The following is a 19,173-nucleotide window of genomic DNA, read 5'->3' as shown; positions in this document are numbered from 1 at the left end:
TTTTGTCTTGGTGATTGAGTGTATAGTGCCGCCTACTCCTTCCATATCACGGCTTGTTCTTATTTTTTTCAGCATGTCCGCATACGATATGTTGTCTGTCTTTACTATGACAGCGTCAGGTCTAATCCGAGTGTGTGGCTCTTTTTTCCTTCTCCTTCGCGAGACCGTTTCCCATTTTCCGGCGGTGCCACTTAAGGATTGATCTTGGGAGTCTGATCGCAGTGGTTGCTGTTCCTCCTCGAGCTGCGCGTTTTGTCTAGGGGGCGTTTTTTGCTGTCGCCGTTGTTGCGGTTTGACTGGTTTCACCTGTATATTCTCCACCTTTTCGACCAGCTTTGCAATAACTTCCCCCTGAGATATTACCATCTGGCGGAGTCCCTCGATAGCTGCAGGTAGTTCGAATCGGGAGCGATCTGGTGAAAGGATGGTGTTCTCCGAAGCCAGCATTGCGCCGTCCACATTTTCTTTGTGGGGGCTTGTCTGGACCTCTGTCGTCCTCTTCTCTGCATTCTTCTTCTTCGTTGTATCCGGATCTGTTTGGATACCCCTGCTAGAGGTACTGGCGCAAACTTTGCCGGTAAGTCTTCCCCATTGTATGAGCCCCTTGACGCCGTTCGACAGCTGTGTAATGAGCGCCTTAATTTCCCTCTTCGTGTTTGGGGCAGCAGTCACTTCTTCTTCCAGCCCCTTCGACAAGCTATATACTTGTTGAAGGTGTTTGAGGAAGCGGGCATTAGCCTCTTCCATAGAGACTTCTTCATGATGGCTTGAGCTTGAGGAGGCTTTCAACTTCTTCTCAAGACTCCCAGCTGCTGTTGGTCCTTGTGATTGTGTCCTTAATTCTCCGGTATTTCCTATTTCCTTAGGCAGTTGCGCATTATCCGTGGTTGATGATATCGACTTCTGGGTCGAACCACTCCCAGCCGCCGTCCCCTGGTGTCCAACCACCCCAGGTAGGGTGGCATTAGGACGAGACTCGTCATATTGTAGTTTTGATTCCATTTTTACTTTTTATGGCTAGGCTTACACTGACGACGCCAGCCTCGCGTCGTCTGTCCTTGTTCCGTCCGTTTCACCTGGTCTTCCGGGACACCGGGGGTCGATCGGTCCCCCGATGTTGGTTTGCGGTTTCCTTCCGTGTCCGTTTGCTGGTGCTAGCAGGTGGACAATACCTGCCGGTACCAACCAGTGAAGGTCAGACGGCGCAGGGTGGAGACCTCTTGGCACGGACCAAATTAATGGCCCGTGAGCCCCCCCACCACGGCGAGGTGGGTCTCGTCGAGAGGGAACCTAACCTAACCTAACCTTTTTATTTATTTTTTTTTTTTACGTTTTGAATCGAGGATGAGGGTGGTACCGACGTTAGTCATTTCACCCCTCATCGCTCATCGTTTATTTAAATAAAACATTGGCACAGTACATTTTAACAAGTTAGTTACAAATTATTAAATACAATAAAACAAGGGGCCTCTAACCCCCTTGGGTTGGCCTTCCGCCCACATATTATGTATCTTAACTAGTGTGATACTTCAAGGAGGTTGAGTTTGACGGCGTCTCTCTTCAGACTCCTTCGATTTTAGTACTTCCACAATGAATTGGCTCACAATATTCCAGTTTTCCCTCGATTGGAGCATCATAGTTACGAGGGTCAGTGGACTGATGTCGCGTCCCAGAATTATGTTCAGTCTTGATCGGCGACTGTGCCAAGCGTCACATATAAATAACGTATGATGGGCATCGTCTGTAGGGGCGTTACAGTACCAGCAGGCCGGTGATAACAGTTTGCCGATGCTGTGCAGGTAACTGGAGAAGCAGCCGTGTCCAGACAGGGCCTGGGTTAAATGAAAATTAGTTTCTCCGAATGTCCTCCGAGACCAGGGCCTTAGGTCTGGGATTAGCTGGAAAGTCCACATGCCCTTGGAGGAGGCCTCCCACCGGGCTTGCCACAAATTCATAATGTCAGTGCGACCAGCATCGCACCGATCGTTCAAATGTTTTTGGCTGAACGATTCTTGGCGTTCTTTAGCGAGGAGGTCGATCGGAGGGATGTTAGCGATGACGAGGACTGCATCAGCCGAGACTGAGCAATAAGCGGAGGCCACTCGTAGGGCGATTCTCCGCTGGCACTTGGCCATTTCTTTGATGCCGACCGGTGACATTCTTCCTGCCCAAATTGGAGCGCCGTATAGGAGGATCGAGTGGACGACTCCTGATAGTAACCTGCGCTTCCGCGGTTTGGCATTGCTGATGTTGGGGAGAATTCTCGCCAGGTTGGACGAAACTTTTGCGGCCTTTGCCGTTACGTGCATGGCATGAGTGGTGAAGTTTAACTTAGGGTCCAGGTGGATACCTAGGTATTTCAGACTCGGAACAGTTTTGATCTCGATCCCTACGATGAAAACGCGCATGTTGTTGTACGTCCTGGTGTTGGTGATAACCATTGATTCAGATTTGTGTATTGCGAGCTCCAGTCTTTGCGTCTGATCCATTTGACGACCACGCTAGCGCGCCGGCAGTCAGTTGCCGCTCTAGCGCACAAATGTCCCTTCCCCTGGCAACGAGTGCGACGTCATCTGCGTAGGCCAAAAATTCTACACCCATTGGAAGCGGCTCATGCAGTAAGTCGTCGTACATGACGTTCCACAGGGTCGGCCCAAGGACCGAACCCTGCGGGACACCACTGGTAACTGGCGTGACGGTTTGTTGGTAACTGACCGTAGAGAGTAGTGTCCGATCTTTAAAGTAGTCGCTGAGGAACTTTAGGAGGGGGGGAGAGATCACCTTGTCTGCTGCAGCGGTTAGAATCTTCTCCCAGGAGGCCGAATTAAATGCGTTTTTTACATCGAACGTAAGAACTCCGACGAGGAGTCGACACGGGTCATCAGCTTTGCGACTGCGTCTATAGTCGAACGCCCCTTCCGGAAGCCGAATTGGCAGTCGGCGAGATCCTTTCCGGCGGCAAGTTCCTCTTTAATGCGTCCGTCAACGATCTTTTCGAGAAGTTTTCCCGCGGAGTCCAGGAGACAGAGAGGACGGTAGGAAGAAGGTGAGTCCAAGGGTTTGTCTCCCTTTCTGAGAAGAACAAGTCTTGCTCTCTTCCACGCTCAGGGGAAGCGCCCTTGGGAGAGACATGCGTTCGCTATGTCCAAAAACGACTCCGGTTGTTGGGAAATGAGGATCTTCAAAATTTCGTTTGTGATGCCGTCAGGGCCGGGAGCGGTACCGCTTTTGAGTTTACTGCAGGCAGACTTCAATTCCTCCACGTCCACCTTGCGTACGGGTGAAGACGACGGGGTGGGCCATAAGGCGGGCTGTTTCACCGGGTGGGGAGGGAAGAGCTCACGGATGATCATTGGAAGCCTACCGGGCAGGTTCAGCCCAGGGATCTCGGATCTGATTTTCATTTTTCCCATCACAATCTTGTACGGCTTCCCCCAAGGGTCACGCTCCACTTCATCATAGAGGTCCTTCCAGGCCTGGTCCTTTGCGCGCTTTATTGCTTTAGTAAGAGCCAACTTTGCGTATTTGGCGGCGGCTTCTTCTACGGCGCTTGCTACGGGGCCAAATCGGCGGCGCTTTAGTTGAAAGACGCGGCGGAGGTGATTAGCCGTTTTGCGTAATTCGCCCAGTCTGGGAGACCACCAATGAACACTCCTCCTTTTACCCTCCGAGTTCGAGGGGGGCAGACTGCACGCATCATATATCGCAGAGGACAGGTTGTCTGCCATTTGGTCTATGTCTGAGGCACATTCTGCGACAGTCAGCCGGTTGGTTGACAAGAGCGCCTTTAAGGTTGGCGCGTGTAACTTTGGCGGTCTGCTCACGCGTGTTGGGTGGCTAATTAGGAAGTCTTGTAGAGTAAACTGTATGTAAAAATGGTCGCTCAGAGTTATCGTGTCTAGGACGGCCCAGTTCGAAATGTTTGCTGCAACGCGGGGGGAAGCCAGGGTAATATCTATTACCGAGGAACCTGACCCACGTACAAAAGTCGGGGACGTACTGACGTTGCAGATGACCAGACCTAACGATTGAATCAAGTCGAGGATAGCGTCTCCTTTACTACTATTCGATCGAGAGCCCCAGGAGGTGTGGTGGGCGTTGAAGTCACCACAGATGATCGAGTCGCCGTTGTGCGTTATGACGCTGTGCTCCAGATTGCTGAGAAATGCACGGAATTGTGCAATATTGGGGTCTGGCCTGGGGGACCAGTAGCACGAGTAAATACGGAGATTTCCTGTTTGAATCCATGTAAATCCCGGCTCGGTGGGCCCGACGATGTCCACTGTGAGGCCGCGTGGGCAAGCTATGGTTGCTTTGCCGAGCGAGTCGTAGTACCACGTGTTGATCCTCGTAGGGGGAGGTTCGCTGACAATGAGGATGTCAACATTGGATTCCGCTGCCTGCTGTAACGCCAGTGCGTGGGCAGCCTTGCAGCAGTTTAAGTTAATTTGCAGAAATTTATGCATCACGGTGAATGATCTTGGCGCCAGTTTCTATCCCTGACTCCCTAAGCTCGATGGGTGGCGTCTTGTTTTTGGACAATGCCTTGCGGTGGGCGGTGCACTTACTGCTACCGGGGTAGTGATTAGTTGGTTCACCGATGTACGTACAGGCTGCGCAATTTGGAAGCGAGGTGCAGGCTGATGCTCTGTGACCTTCGCTATTGCAGAGGCTGCAGGCTTTTGAGCGATCCGGGCCCTTACATGTGTGTGTGGTGTGCCCGTATCCAAGGCATCGGAAACACCTTGTGGTAGTGGTTTTCAGTCTCACTCTTGCTTTAATCCATCCGATGCTAATGCGGCCCATCTTAGCGAGTTTGATTGCTTCCGCGCTCCTTAGCCTCACCGTGGCTCTTTGCGTACCCGCGTAGGCTGGACGAATGCTTTTGACATTTATCGATGCGTCGTTCGCGGATAATCCAAGTGCGGATTTAACCCGTCGTTGGTGACGCTAATATTTTTACACCGTTATTGTCGTGTTAGCGTTTCACTCACCTATTAAAATACACGTGTGAGCATACAAATATACGATGGTACTGACAAATTTCAATATTAGACTGCTATAGTATAATTATATAATAAGATAATAATAAAATAACAAGATAATAAACCGAAAATAAAAACAGTATAATTATAAAATATACGGTAAGGCGATCAGTGACGGGCGAGTACAACACTAACTACACGGTATTATTACGTATACGGCAACATTGGACTCCGATAACTTTGTAAGTTTATTTATAACTTTTAATGTTTTTCCGTAATCATTTTCGTAAATAACTCAAGGGAGCATTTATATAATATTATCAAAATCCAATAATATTTAAACCAGTGGTTCTTAAAATGGCAATTGTGTGAGCGAAATGCTCATAGCGTCACCAACGACGGGTTAATACAGCTTTCGATCTCCGAGGCAGTGGTGATATTGTCTAGGTCTTGTATATCTACGTCGTCGTGACTGACTAAACTTCTGACTGCCGCGTGGTCTCCCAGGTTGGATTTTAGCGCGTCGACGAGTACTTCTCTTTTTTTGTCCTTGTGATTAAGTCTAATGATGATTTCGCCGTTTCGGCTTTCCGAGATCTTCGAGACCTGGGATCCGATGGCGTTGATATCGACCTTTTGCCTTATAGCCTTCAGAATGTCGGAGTATGTTTCTCCGTTTTCAGGCTTCACCGAGATGGAGTCCGGAGGTGGCCTTTTGGCCTTTATGGCGTTTTCTGAAGGAGGTTTATTCACAGGTGGATGTTTTTTCGTCGCTTTGTTTTTTCCTCTTTTTCTGACGACTTTTGTCCAGTCTTGTGTTTGCTGTGCGGGGGGTGGAGGTTCCTTTGTGCGATCTTTTGGTTTTTGTGGGGGGAGTTGGTTCCTCGCCTTTGAATCGTTGTTAGGGACTGATGCAGGGAGGGAGCTCTTTAGGGCGTTTATGTCCTCCTGTTTCGCGAGCGAAATCGCTAGTTCCTCGCAAGCTTTGAGGATGGCTTCCTGCCTATCCTGGTTCAAAGCATTCTGTTCCGGCTGGGGGACAGTCTGCATTGGTTCAGCCATTTCCTTCTTTTTCTTATTGTTCACGGTCTCCAGCGCCATCATATTTGTCAGGGTCATGTTTTGTCCTTGATTGCCTGGTGTTCAGTAGCTGACCCGGTTTGTGGACCGGGGGTAGTGTCCTGTTCCTCAGCACTACCGACAGTTACATTACCAGCACCGTTGCTGGCCGCAGAAGCCAGCCTCAATTCTTCCGCGTTTGTTGGGTAACCTGGTGTCGGTGATGACGACACCCGGGACGTGCCCACACTCCCGGCCGCCGGCATCTGGGGGTCCGAATCCCCTGATGCGGTACCAAAACTTCCGTTAGAAACGTCCATTGATAGTTTTATGAAGGGTGCCTCTCCCTTGCGTTTTAGCCCTTCCGCCAGGGGGATGTGGGAATCGGTGATGCCTTCACCTAGGACGGCTGCACAGTGGAGTATTTGTGAATAAAAGCTGGCCAAAAATATTTTTAAGGATTTATTAAGTTGAAATGAGTTTAAAAACAATACTAGATTATAGTTTTATAATTTTTAACAAATTTTTACAAATAACAATGTTTATTTTTATAATAAATCACACGTTAGTCAGAATTCTCATCATCCATTTCGTCGTCTTTTTGATTATATTCTTCGGTTATATTTTCTGTTGGTGATACATCATCTAATGGCTCCGGGAAAAAAAGTTTCAATGTTTCACTTGAAAAAGGCATACTTTTTTTTGTGGTTTTGGTCTGATACTGCTCAAATATGGGTCCGAACTTAACAAAAGTCTCTTCAAAACATCATTATTACAAGCCTCTCGTGAACATTTTCTTGAAAAGTTTTGTCGATACAATCTGAAGTGTTTATTCCTTGCTTCGGCAGCTTCCTCAGATAGTTGACCAATAGGTACTATCGCATGTGAAGTAACTGTAGCCCCGTGGATTAAAATTTTGTGTAATGTGGGTGACATAGGGTGCCACCCATATAATTGCACATACAGTTTAGCCGTATCTGTAGTATACTCTTCAAACTTTTCTACGTTTATACTATGACCACTTGAGATTGCTTCTAATATAATTTTAAATCTTTTAATTATGTTTACATCTATTCCAGTGATACGTGAAGATGTATCTGGATCGGCAAAAAATCGCCTGGATGTATTGCCATCATTCGTGTTACCAAATCCTGCCTTAGGTATGTCAACTATTAGACCCATTTGTTCTTTAAATAAATTTTTTTTAAATTATCATTTTAGATACATCAATATTTCCTGCAGCATGCTGACTCATACTGGCTGCAAAAGTCAACTCATCAGCAGAAATAGTTTCTCTTATGCCCTTAGTTTTACGTCTCTTACTTCGATCACTCGATTCACCGAAATCTTTTACTGGACGACCCGGTTTTGGTGTTGTCCAGGTAACTAATTTTATGGAAGTGTTTGGCCATTTTTCATTATTTTTTAAAAACCGTTTTTCTTTATTGCTAGCAGCTGACCATTTTTTTTTAAATTCAGATTTAAAATATTTTAAATTACGCCTTAGTGTAAAGTGCTCACCTGTCGGGCATTTTGTTATTTGAATCAGCTCGTTTTCCATGTACGTTAATTTTTTGTCAAGATTTTTCTCTGAACATTTGCGTACAAGTTCGTATAAGGTTTTTCTAGTCATTGCCTTTAATGTTGTTGGTACTTCTGAAAAGTATTACAATTAACATTTAAAAAAATTAAATTAAAAATAAAAATAATATTCTACCTGGTTCAATTGATGCCATGTTCGCGATCGCTGTACATAAACTACGTTTATTCAAATTGTAAGGTGTCCGCTCATACTAGCACAACGGAATATCCACGACTGGCAATTACTATTTACTTTTATATTATTATGATTATATATCCAGGTAACAAACAACAATTACTTATCTGTATAGATAATAATAATAACGTTAGCTGCAACAACATATCCAAATTGTATAAATATAATGGCACGAGCGCCGCATTATTAAAGTGGTGCTTATCTAAATGGCGTGAATGAGCGGAACATTTTGCTTCAAATATCTAATACTTAGTGTCTATATTATATTTTGAAACAAAAATTTTTGCTTGACATCGCTCGACACATTAAGATTTGTTCAAAATAATATTAATTCCTTTATAAAGAAAAATATATGACATGTTAAATTGCATGTTAAATTACAATATGAAAAAATTATATGTCATTGAACCAACTAAATATCAACTCGACTTCTACCCTAAACATAATAATTATTTGAAACCGCTATTAAATACTTATTTAATCGCATACTGAGTATTAAATAGTAAACGTTAAACGAAACAACAAGAAATAAAATGAGCAATGCCTATTGAACTTTGAACGCTTTATTTGAGTTGCCATTAACAACTATGATTCATAATGTTCATGAGGTCCCGTTTTACATAATAAACTTTAAGAAAATTAGCGTTGCTATGGTTTTAAGCTGTTTTTTTTTTTTGTACTTATGGCCAGCTTTTATTCACAAATACTCCACTGTGGGCTGCCTTGCGAAGCTTAAGAGCCCGCCCTACCCTTTGGAACCTCTTAGTTGTTCCCCTCATCCGCGATCTTCCGGTATGGGTGGCCTGCCGGCGTAGCTCGCGGAGTCGGCGAGAAACGTAAGCTCCCCCACCACGTCAAGGTGGGTCCCGTCGGGGGGGGGGGACCTAACCTAACCTAACCTTTTTTTTTTTTTTTGGTTAAATAGACGACGCCGTGGCCCGTGGGGACCGCATGCGCATTACTTCCACGACGCCGCCATCGTTTATTATACGAAACAATACATACAATAACATTGTACAATATCAGAACTAATAATATAAATACAAATAACAACTTCACCGTGTAGTGGACACCATTTCAACAGCACTCGAAACCAAAAAATACTGCGCTGGAGTCTTTCTAGACGTTGCGAAAGCATTTGATACCGTCTGGTACGAAGGTCTTCTTTTTAAGCTAAAAAAAATATTTCCTGCCCCTTTATACCTAATGCTGAAATCATATCTTGAAAATCGTTCATTTAATGTCTGGCACAACTTACAACACTCCAGTCAATTTCCTATCTCTGCTGGTGTCCCTCAAGGCAGTGATATTGCTCCATTCTTATATACCATATACACGTCAGACCTGCCTACATCTGAAGATACTATAGTTGGAACATATGCTGATGATACTGCTTTATTATCAGTTTCTTCTGACCATACCATTGCATCTCAACAAATACAAACTCATCTAAATAATCTTTCACAATGGTTCACCAATTGGAAGATAAAAATCAACGAATCTAAGTCTTCCTTTATCACTTTTACACTTCGACCTCATAGCTGTCCAGCTGTAACAATAAACAACATTGACATCCCTCACTCGACCGAAGTTAAATACCTCGGGCTTATACTAGACAGATGCTTGACTTGGTCTCCGCATCTAAAGAATAAGCGAAAAAAGCTTAATTCCAGACTCTATCAAACCTATCAAAATAATCCTATATAAAACTCTTCTTAAACCGATCTGGACGTATGGCATCGTAATCTGGGGCTCTGCAAAGAATTCAAATAAAAAAACTATTCAAGCCTTCCAAAACATATTTCAACGTGTAATCACTGGTGCACCCTGGTTTGTCTCAAATGAGTCATTAAATAATGACCTCAAATTAACATCCATCAATGAAACTGCCTCTATCTTCTACAAGCGCTTCCACTCCAAACTACGAGATAATCCTAATCAACTGATAAACGAATTAGCTTCACTTACACTCCCCGGCAACCCAGCTAGACGCCTCAAAAGAAACTGGTGCCGTAACCTGATAACTTAAGATTAAGTACTTAAAATATTCAGGGGTGTCACAAATGTGTGATTTCCCCTTCATGTATATAATTTAACCTGTGAACTATCTGTAAAATATTTATATTACTTATTGTACTCGATGTATAGATTGTAATTTTTCATAATAAAGTCAAAAAAAAAAAAAAAAATAAAAAATAAAAAAAATACAAATAACATACAGTAACGCGCCAACAATAGCGAAACAAAATAATACATACATAAGTCTATACAATTTTATGGATATATATAATAAATAACTATACTATAAACTACGATAGGAACTCTTCCTCCTCGATAATACTTCCGTGAACTACACTCATCAGCAGCTGCCTCTTGCTCTGCGATGGACCGCCGACATTCGGCATCAGCCTGCCCAAGACGGTTGCAGCCTTTTTCGCTCCCGCCGCTACGATCTCAGCGTGTTTCACAAATGACATCCTAGTGTCCAGGTGAACCCCTAAGTAGCGGATAGCGCGGTTAACGGGTATCTGGCATCCGTTAACGATAAAATTGGGGTTTCGGTAGCTATACTTCCCCGTGAGAACGACGCATTCCGATTTTTCTGGTGCCAGGGTTAAACCATTTTCAGTCGTCCAGCCCACAATAGCTTTTAGGATCGGGTTGACTGACTCCTCTAAAAGGTCGGCATTATGGGCTACCGCAACTATAGCCGCGTCGTCGGCGAAAGCCAACAGTTTTATATTTGCGGGAACCGGTAGGCGCAGTATTCCGTCATAGAATATATTCCATAGCGTCGGCCCGAGGACGGATCCTTGCGGAACGCCACAGGTGACTGCAAGGCTTTGTCCTTCCGTGGAAGCGCCCCCGCCAACCAGGAGCTTGCGGTTGGACATGAAGGACCTTAGTATCCTAATCAGGTACTCTGGAACAGACGATCTCTGCAGTGATTCGTCAATCAGCTTCCAGGGTGCTGTGTTGAATGCGTTTTTGATTTCGAGCGTCACAACCGCGCAGAGATGTCTGTTCTGGACAGCCCCTCTTCCAGCTTCGCGTGCCGCCTTCAGGACTTCCGCGATGGCGTCAGTGGTTGATCTGCAGCGTCTAAATCCAAATTGACGGCTGCTGAGAGCTCCAACTGCTTCTATATGGGCCTCAAGACGGTTCAACAGAAGTCGCTCCAGTAATTTGCCACTGCCATCCAGTAAGCTTATTGGACGATAGCTAGATGGTTGGTCCGGTGGTTTACCAGCGCCCTTGTGTAGCAAGACCAGTTTGGCACGCTTCCATCTGCAGAGGAACTGGCCATTCGTCAGGCAGGCATTGAACGTCGCGAGAAAAATCCCGGGGTTTCGTTTCACCGCCAACGCGATTACCTCGTTAGGAATGAGATCTGGACCCGGAGCCTTACCCGATGGCAACTTTCTGGCAGCTGACCTCAGTTCGTCCGCTGTGAACGGCGGTATTAGGACTCCTGACTGTTCGAGGATCGCAGTGGGAACGCTAGGCTCAAGAGGAACTGAATCCCAGTCGACTACTGGTAATACGGGGAACAGCCCTCTCGCGATGTTTATTAACGTCGGTTCTTCAATAGCGGGAAGCCGGCGACCCAGCCGTTTGGTCACAAGTCTGTACGGCGCTCCCCAGGGGTCGCTGTCGACGGAGTCACACAGCTGTCGCCACGATCTCTCCTGTGCCTTTCTTATAGCGATCCTCAGCGACTTTCTTGCCTGATTGTATGTTTGGAACCTCTCCTCTCGGTCTTCTGTATTGAGTCTGCGCCCCGCACGCTGGTAGCTCCTGCGGGCAGCTATAGCCTTCTTACACAGTTCAGATATTTCTTTACTCCACCAGTGTACTGCTCTTTTGCCTCTTACCGTTGATCTAGCCGGCATCGCAGCATCGCAGGCCTGCGTCAAATAGTCTTGGAGACGCTCCACGTGCTCCTCGGTAGTAGCATTCCGCGGAAGTGTGCGGGGTGCACCCGCGCGGTCCCAGTGCTCCTTCATGGCAGCAGGAGACAGTTGTTTTACCGACCATCCGCGCAACCGGGCTACTTCCGTTGAGCGCCCTCGTGGCTCGTGTTTGAGCACGGAGTACGCAACGTATTCATGATCACTGCCAGAGTATCGTTGCTCTAGGACAGACCAGTCATGCACCAATGGTCGGTTGTCCGCAGATCGTGCAAAGGTTACATCGATCACCGACGTGGTGTTGACCCGCCTGAACGTCGGGACTGTACCTACGTTGCACACCGTCAGATCGAGTGCCGCGGCGAAATCGGACAACAGTGATCCTCTGACGTCTTCGGTCGAGGAGCCCCATTCTGCTGAGTGCGAGTTGAAATCCCCCGCAATGATGACGTCAATGCCCTCGCCGGCTTGACCTCGGACCGATGCCTCTAGATCGCCGAGAAACCGATCGAATTCTTGAGTCGTGCAATTCGGGGTGCAGTAGCAGCTATAAAATAGCTTGCCACCCACCTTCGCTCGTGCGTAGCCATCACTGAGCCTTGGTCTGAGACAGTGGCTGTTGATCCGCCCGTTACGTACAAACCGCACTTGTTATCAGAGCTTGAAACCCATCTCGGTGCCTGCTCTAGCGGACGGTAGTAGTCACTCACAATGATGACGTCGATGTCGAGTTCGCCGACCGTTTGCAGGAGGAGCTGTTGCGCCGCCCAGCAGTGATTAAGGTTCACCTGCAGAACCTTAATCACCGTTCTTCGGTCTGTCGTTAGGGGCATGGCTACGATGACGGTGGCTCCGCCGACTCCCCAGTTCGCTGGCCTCGGTCTGGCTCTCCAGACATCCCACCCTGATGGTAGAGCATACGAGATGCAATAAGATGGCCTACTGCCTTACACCTGAAGCACTTTCTCTTCTCTTCGCCTTTACACTCGCTGGTTGCATGGTCAGAGGCAGAGCATTTAGCGCAACCTTTCCTGGATGCCAGCTCCTTGATCCGGCACATAGCCCAGCCCACCTTCAGCTTTTTCATTCGAGCCAGTTGAGCCCGGGGATCATTGGGACTCTGACTATTGCCGTTCTAACTCCGTTCTTGCCCTCCTGTATCTTCAGGACGTTGCTCGTTTTTAGGTCAGGATCATGTTCCAACAGAGTCCGCGCCAATTCCTTCTCGTCGACTGAATCCTCGACGCCGATGAGTAGCAGAGGGACACTCGGAGACGGGCGCCTAATACTCCTTGACTCGCCTAAAAGTCGCTTGAGCACGCTGGCTAGGTCATCAGCGTGTTCCTTGAGGTTGGTTTCTAATATTAAGTTCCCAGACTTCGCCCTCCTAGTCGTGATGTCGAACGATAATGCTTCCTGACTCACAGCCGTCTTGATTTCTCTTACCATGTCTGCGTACGTCGTGTTGCCAGTCGGCTTTTCAAGGACCACCGCCTGTGTCTTGGGCAGACGTTTGCGTTTGACGCCGACTGGTTCTTTGGTCGGTTTTGGCTTAGTCGCAGCTGGAACTTCTGCCTTAGTAATTGCCTTCTTTTTCCTTTTATTCACTAATTTGATGTCGTCATCTTTGGGAGGATGGTCCTCTTCTGCTGAAGACAGTTTCTCAGCTTCCACACTCGGTCCTCCCTGTGGTCGTCGACCCCCTTCGGCAGATCTCGCCAACCTATTGGACTTGGTAGCTTCCCTACGTCCCGTCTGCTGTTGGGTAGAGTCACGGATGTCCCACCAGCAGGGAGTATCTGTTCCGACGTCCTTGGTTTGGACCTCAGGTGGTCTCCTCGCTTCCGCTTCTAGCGTCGAAGTGTCGGACAGCACCGTATTGAGAGCCCGAACAACAGGGTCCCTCTTACCCTTGATGTCTCCCACCACTGCTAGCAGTTCTTCTATTCACGGCCGGACTGCGGCTTTTTTCCGCTAGAATTTCCAGCACGGAAGCTTTCTGGAACAGCTGCTTCAGATCTCCATCTTGCGTGATCAAACAGCTCTTTAGGGATCTCACGCTCTTTGAGAGTTTGGTCATTGCTGTAGGCACGACCGTCTCAGCTCTAGTGGCATTAAGTGTGACGTGGGCCTGGCTGGCCACCCCCGCACACTCACGGTCATTGGATGACGACCGTAGTGGGCCCGCTACATTGGACCCGGCTGTTACCCCGGATCCACCCACTACAGCCGGCACCTGGGGGTCCGAATCCCTGGGGTAACCAAATTTCCGTTATTAACTTCAATTGGTAGTTTTTTTAACGGGTGCCTCTCCCGCACGTTTTAGCCCTACCGCCAGAGGGATTTGATATCAGTGTTACCTTCACCTATGTCCGTTTGCAAGCGCTTGCAGGTGGACCAGGCCTGCCCAACCAATTAAGGTAAGGCTCTGTGATCGGCCCAAGTAGGGCTGGGACCGCTTGGTAAGATCTGGTTAAGGACCCGCAAGCTCCCCCACCGCATCAAGGTGAGTCCCGTCGGGGGAGAACCTAACCTAACCTAACCTTTTTTTTTTTTTTTGGAATTGGAAACCTAGAGGGAACCGCGTTAGCATTACTTCCTCTAGGCCCCATCGTTTATTGGAAAAAACTTACAGTACATCAGTTATAGGTGGTTCTGGGGACACACCCCCATCACCTGCCTTTACAATTTCATTACATATTGTAGGGTTCTAGCCCTACCAATTCGGCTTCGCCTACATTGGTTAAACTTAACTAGATTAAATTAAATGTAGTATTGCTTTTACGTCACTGCTGCTTGTCGGGTCCTCTCAGCCGCGCATTTGTGCTCCATGGCCCGGTGAATGTAGGCCGCGATCAGGTCCCATGTTTTCTTCCCCTTCAGCATCGTCTCGATGAGGTCTTGCGGCGTCAGCCTATGCCCAATCTCCGCATACAACTGTTGACGCCAGTTCTCATACGCATCGCATTCAAACAGCGTGTGTTTGGCGTCATCTATCTCCGCATCACACATTGCACATTTCGGGGAGACTGCTTTCTTGATTTTATATAGGTAGGCGTTGAAGCATCCGTGGTTGGTGAGGGCTTGGGTTAGGAAGTAGTCGGTGTCGCCATATCTCCTGTTGACCCATTTTCCCACGTCCCTGATCAGTGTGTATGTCCAACGGCCCTTCACTGAGTTCTCCCAGTTCTGTTGCCATGTTGCCATTGTTCCCCTTCGCGCATCTTGGAGTGCTTGCAATTTGTTGTTCGCGTTCTGGACTGCGGTGCGTTCCTTCGCTAGTAGCATGATCGGGGTCATGGTCGCTAATAGTGTCACTGCCTCGTAGGATACAGTTCGGTATGCCCTCATCACCCTTAGCGCCATTATCCTCTGTGCTGCCTTCATGTTTTTTGCTGTGTCCCCTTTTAACGGGACGACGCTGTCTGGCCTGTGGTCCAATAGTGGCTCCCACATTGGCGCAGCGTATAGCAGCTGGCTGTGAACAACCCTCGCCAAGAGCTTTCTTTTAGCAGTGGTCGACCCTTCGATGTTGGGTAGGATCCTCGACAGTGCCTGTGCCGTTCTGGTTGCCTTCTGCCCGATCACTTGCTCATGCACCTTGAACCGTCTTCCAGAATCGATCTCTACCCCAAGATATTTGAGCGAATTCTTGGGTGATATTTGGCTTCCTCCGACCACAAACGTTGGTATCCGGTAACCCTTTTTCCGGGTTAACATGACGGCCTCCGTCTTGTGGGTGGCTAGTCTTAGTTGGTGTTCGCTCATCCATTTGTGCACCGCACTGAGAGCCTCGTTGACTATGTCCTCGAGATGATCGACCGTCCATGTCCTTCCCACGATGGCCACGTCGTCAGCAAAGCCCACCATTGTTACTCCATCTGGCATCTTCTCGGTGAGCAAACCGTCATACATTATGCCCCATAGCAGGGGGCCGAGCACGGATCCTTGTGGCACTCCACTGGTAAGGTTTATCGTCTCTTGGCTTTCTGCGTAGGTTACTTCCCTGTCGCAGAGATAGTTCCGCACAACGTTTGTGAGGTAGCCTGGTACCTTCTTTTCGGCGATTGCATTTAGTATAGCCTCCCATGACGCTGAGTTAAAGGCGTTTGCCACGTCCAGTGTAATGAGCACGCACAGCTGTCTGTCGTATATCGTGCCTTTTCCAGCGTCAGATACCTCTGCCATGACCCTGTTAATTGCATCGATAGTCGACCGTCCTTTCCTGAACCCGTATTGGTTCCCTGCTAACCCGGTCCGCTTGCTGGCCAGGGCTTCCTCAATGCGGTTGCACAGTATACGCTCGAATAACTTCCCCGTTGTGTCCAGCATGCAAAGTGGGCGGTAACTCGAGGGTTGATCTGCCGGCTTATCGGCCTTTTTCAGGAGGACCAGCCTTGCTAGTTTCCACGGCTTCGGGAAGACGCCGTCCTTCATACATCGCTCATACACCCCCTGGAACATTGCTGGATGCGTCCTCACTGCGACCTTCAGCGCTTCGTTTGGAACGCCATCCGGCCCAGGCGCCTTACCTGGATGTAGTCTTCGGCTAGCTACCTCTAGCTCCTCGAGTGTTATTGGCGGTATCGGCGTAGTCTCCTGCTCTGCAGCCCGTTCTACCGAGGCGTGGGTCAGGAAGAGTTCCGAAACTATGTTGGGGATGAGGTTGGTTGGAATCGCTGGTCGTCTTCCGATCTTCCTCATGACCATCTTGTAGGCTGTTCCCCACGGGTTATGATTCACCTCATTGCATAAGTTCCTCCAGCAGGTGTCTTGGCTTCTCTTTATCGCTACCCTGGGGCTTTTCCTTGCGTCCTTGAATGTGTGGTTTTCCGCATTGGCTGGTCCTCTCCTTGCTGCCCTTTGGTGCTTTCTTCTAGCTGCTAGTGTGGCTTTCCTAAGCTCGGCTATCTCCGACGTCCACCAGTGTTGCGGTTTACGATAGTTTTGTGTGCTTCGCATTCTTGGCATGGCCGCATCGCATGCTCCCTTGATGGCGTCCATCAGTTCCTGCGCGTTTTTGGGTGGCTCACGGTCGTCCAAGTACTTTTGGAGCTTTTGCGGGTCTAGCTTCTTCCGGCACCATCCTATTTGTGATTGGTCTTGTGTCCGCGCCTGTGCCCCTATCATGAACGTTATATATTTGTGGTCACTCATCGTTTCCTCGTCCAAGACTTTCAAGTCGATCATTAGATTCGCTGTGCGTGGCGAGGCAAGCGTTAGGTCCAAGATGGATCTGCTTGAGCCTCTTTCGAACATGGGGCTGCTTCCAACATTGCATACCTGTAAGTCCAGAGAAGCAATTAGCTCTGCAAGCTCGGTGCCCCTTTGGTCATTACTCTTCGATCCCCATTCTGCGTTCTTTGCGTTAAAGTCCCCGGCAAGTATGACTTCTCCACATCCTGCTCGTATGCTTGTATCTAGTCGCTCGAGGTAGTCTCTATAGTCGTCCATCGTGATGTTTGGGGAAACGTAGCAGGAGTATATCCGGATACCTTGTATTCTGACCCACACATACCCTCGGCCAGGGTTGCCTACATCTTCTGGAGTTATCGCCGGGTGCATAGCGATCGCAGATTTCCCATCAGTTTCCGAGTACCAGTTAGAGAACCTAACCTAACCTAACCTAACCTTTTTTTTTTTTTTTTTTTTTTTCCTGGTTAAATCGACGACGTCGTGGGGACCGCTTGCGCATTACTTCCACGACGCCGCCATCGTTTATTATACAAAAAACAAAAGATACAATGTTTCATACAATATCAAAACTTAATAATATAGGTACAATCAATATACGTAACAGCGCCAACAATAGCGAAACAAAATAATACATAAATCTATACAATTTTATGGATATATATAATACATAACTATACTATCAACTATAAACTACGATAGGAACTCTTCTTCCTCGATAATACTTCACGGGCCGGCTATGCCCGCCGCCCTAGATTTCTCGTTCGTGTCTACTTCTTAACGAGCCAGCTAGAGCCCGGCGCTCTCGAGTCTCGTTCTGGATCCTTCCTCACTCTGCGTTATCCTGCCCACTCTGCCGCGCACGTTCTTCCTCCTCCTTAACAGTGATAATGTCCTCTATTAGGATGTACAGCATTCTCAGTGATTCCAAGGCGAATTCGAGAGCCTCTCCTCGCTCCGGCTGATCGCTAGGGAGTTCTTGCTCGGATGGGCCCAGAAGAATGGCAGACAAGTCTTCGACTGTGAGTCTTTTGCCCAACCGCTCCGCGAGCGCAACCCTATAGGGCTCCCAGTACTCACACGACAGTAGCGTGTGCTGCACCGTATCTACTGCACTTTCACACTGCACGCAAATCGGGCTTGCTGCTCTGCCCATCCTGTTCAGGTAGTACTGGAAGCACCCGTGGCCCGTCAACGCTTGCGTCACCCTGAACGTGATCGGCACTTTCGGCAAAAGCTTGTCATGCCACCTCCTCACGTCAGGGATCAGCATCCTGGTCCATTGGCCCTTCCTCGAATAGGCCCAGCTCCTTTGCCATATCTCCAGCGTTGTCTTCCTCTCCAGCGACTTAAGTTTCTCCAACGACATCGGGGGAGCGTCTGGCAGCGGTTGCTGTTTGCGCCTATATCTTATCCTGGCTCTTTCCTCTACCAACAGGTTGGCCGGGGGCATGTACGCAAGTAGGAGCGCTGCGTCATCTGAGACCGTCCTGTATGCTCTTATGACACGTAGGGCGATGACTCTTTGAGGCCTTACAAGCAGCCTGACCGAACGCGCCGAGGCAGAGACGGTGTCAGCCCAGACCGGGGTCGCGTAGAGAAGCTGGCTCTTCACGACCGTAGCCAAGAGCACTTCCACTGCACCGGACCCTTGATGTTCGGCATCAGTTTTGCCAGCGCGTTAGCCGATGCCAGCGCCTTTTTACCAGCCATCTGAACGTGGTCGACGAAGGTCATCCTGCCATCCATTCTGACGCCTAGATACCTTAACTCCCTGGCAAGCGCGATGTAGTGATCGCCTACACGAAGTCGGGGAGGGGTGTAGGACCACTTTCTAGTCAACATCACCGCCTCGCTCTTCTGGTGAGCCAGCTCCAGCCCTCTGCCCCGCATCCACCGATCGATCGCATCGAGTGCTGGGTTCATGATGGCCTCGAGCAGTGGCCCCGTCCTGGCCCTACCGACCACGGCCAGGTCGTCTGCAAAGCCGACCAGCTGTACGCCCTGCGGTACGTCCAGTTTCAGCAAGTCATCGTACGCAGCGTTCCACAGGGTCGGACCGAGCACGGACCCCTGCGGGACACCATACGTTACTGCCCTTTCAGTCATGTCGTCCCCGACCAGCAGACTCCTGTCTGATAACCACGACCGCAGGATCCTCACCAGGTACTCGGGAGTACCTTTACCTCTGAGCGCATGGTCAATCACCGGCCACCTGAGAGAGTTGAATGCGTTCTTAACATCTAGC

The 19,173-nt window shown here is 48.5% G+C and overlaps 1 protein-coding gene across 1 annotated transcript; it reads right to left on the bottom strand.

Annotated features, from left to right (window-relative positions):
• Positions 1-3,104: 3,104 nt before the first annotated feature.
• On the bottom strand, positions 3,105-4,466 carry LOC132924737 (uncharacterized). Its single transcript, XM_060989185.1, has one exon. The coding sequence runs from the start codon at positions 4,464-4,466 to the stop codon at positions 3,105-3,107; it is 1,362 nt and encodes a 453-aa protein (XP_060845168.1).
• Between the last annotated feature and the right edge of the window lie 14,707 nt (positions 4,467-19,173).

Source organism: Rhopalosiphum padi, chromosome 3 (assembly GCF_020882245.1).
Source record: "Rhopalosiphum padi isolate XX-2018 chromosome 3, ASM2088224v1, whole genome shotgun sequence".
Classification (NCBI taxonomy): domain Eukaryota; kingdom Metazoa; phylum Arthropoda; class Insecta; order Hemiptera; family Aphididae; genus Rhopalosiphum; species Rhopalosiphum padi.
This window is presented reverse-complemented; position numbering and strand designations above follow the sequence as displayed.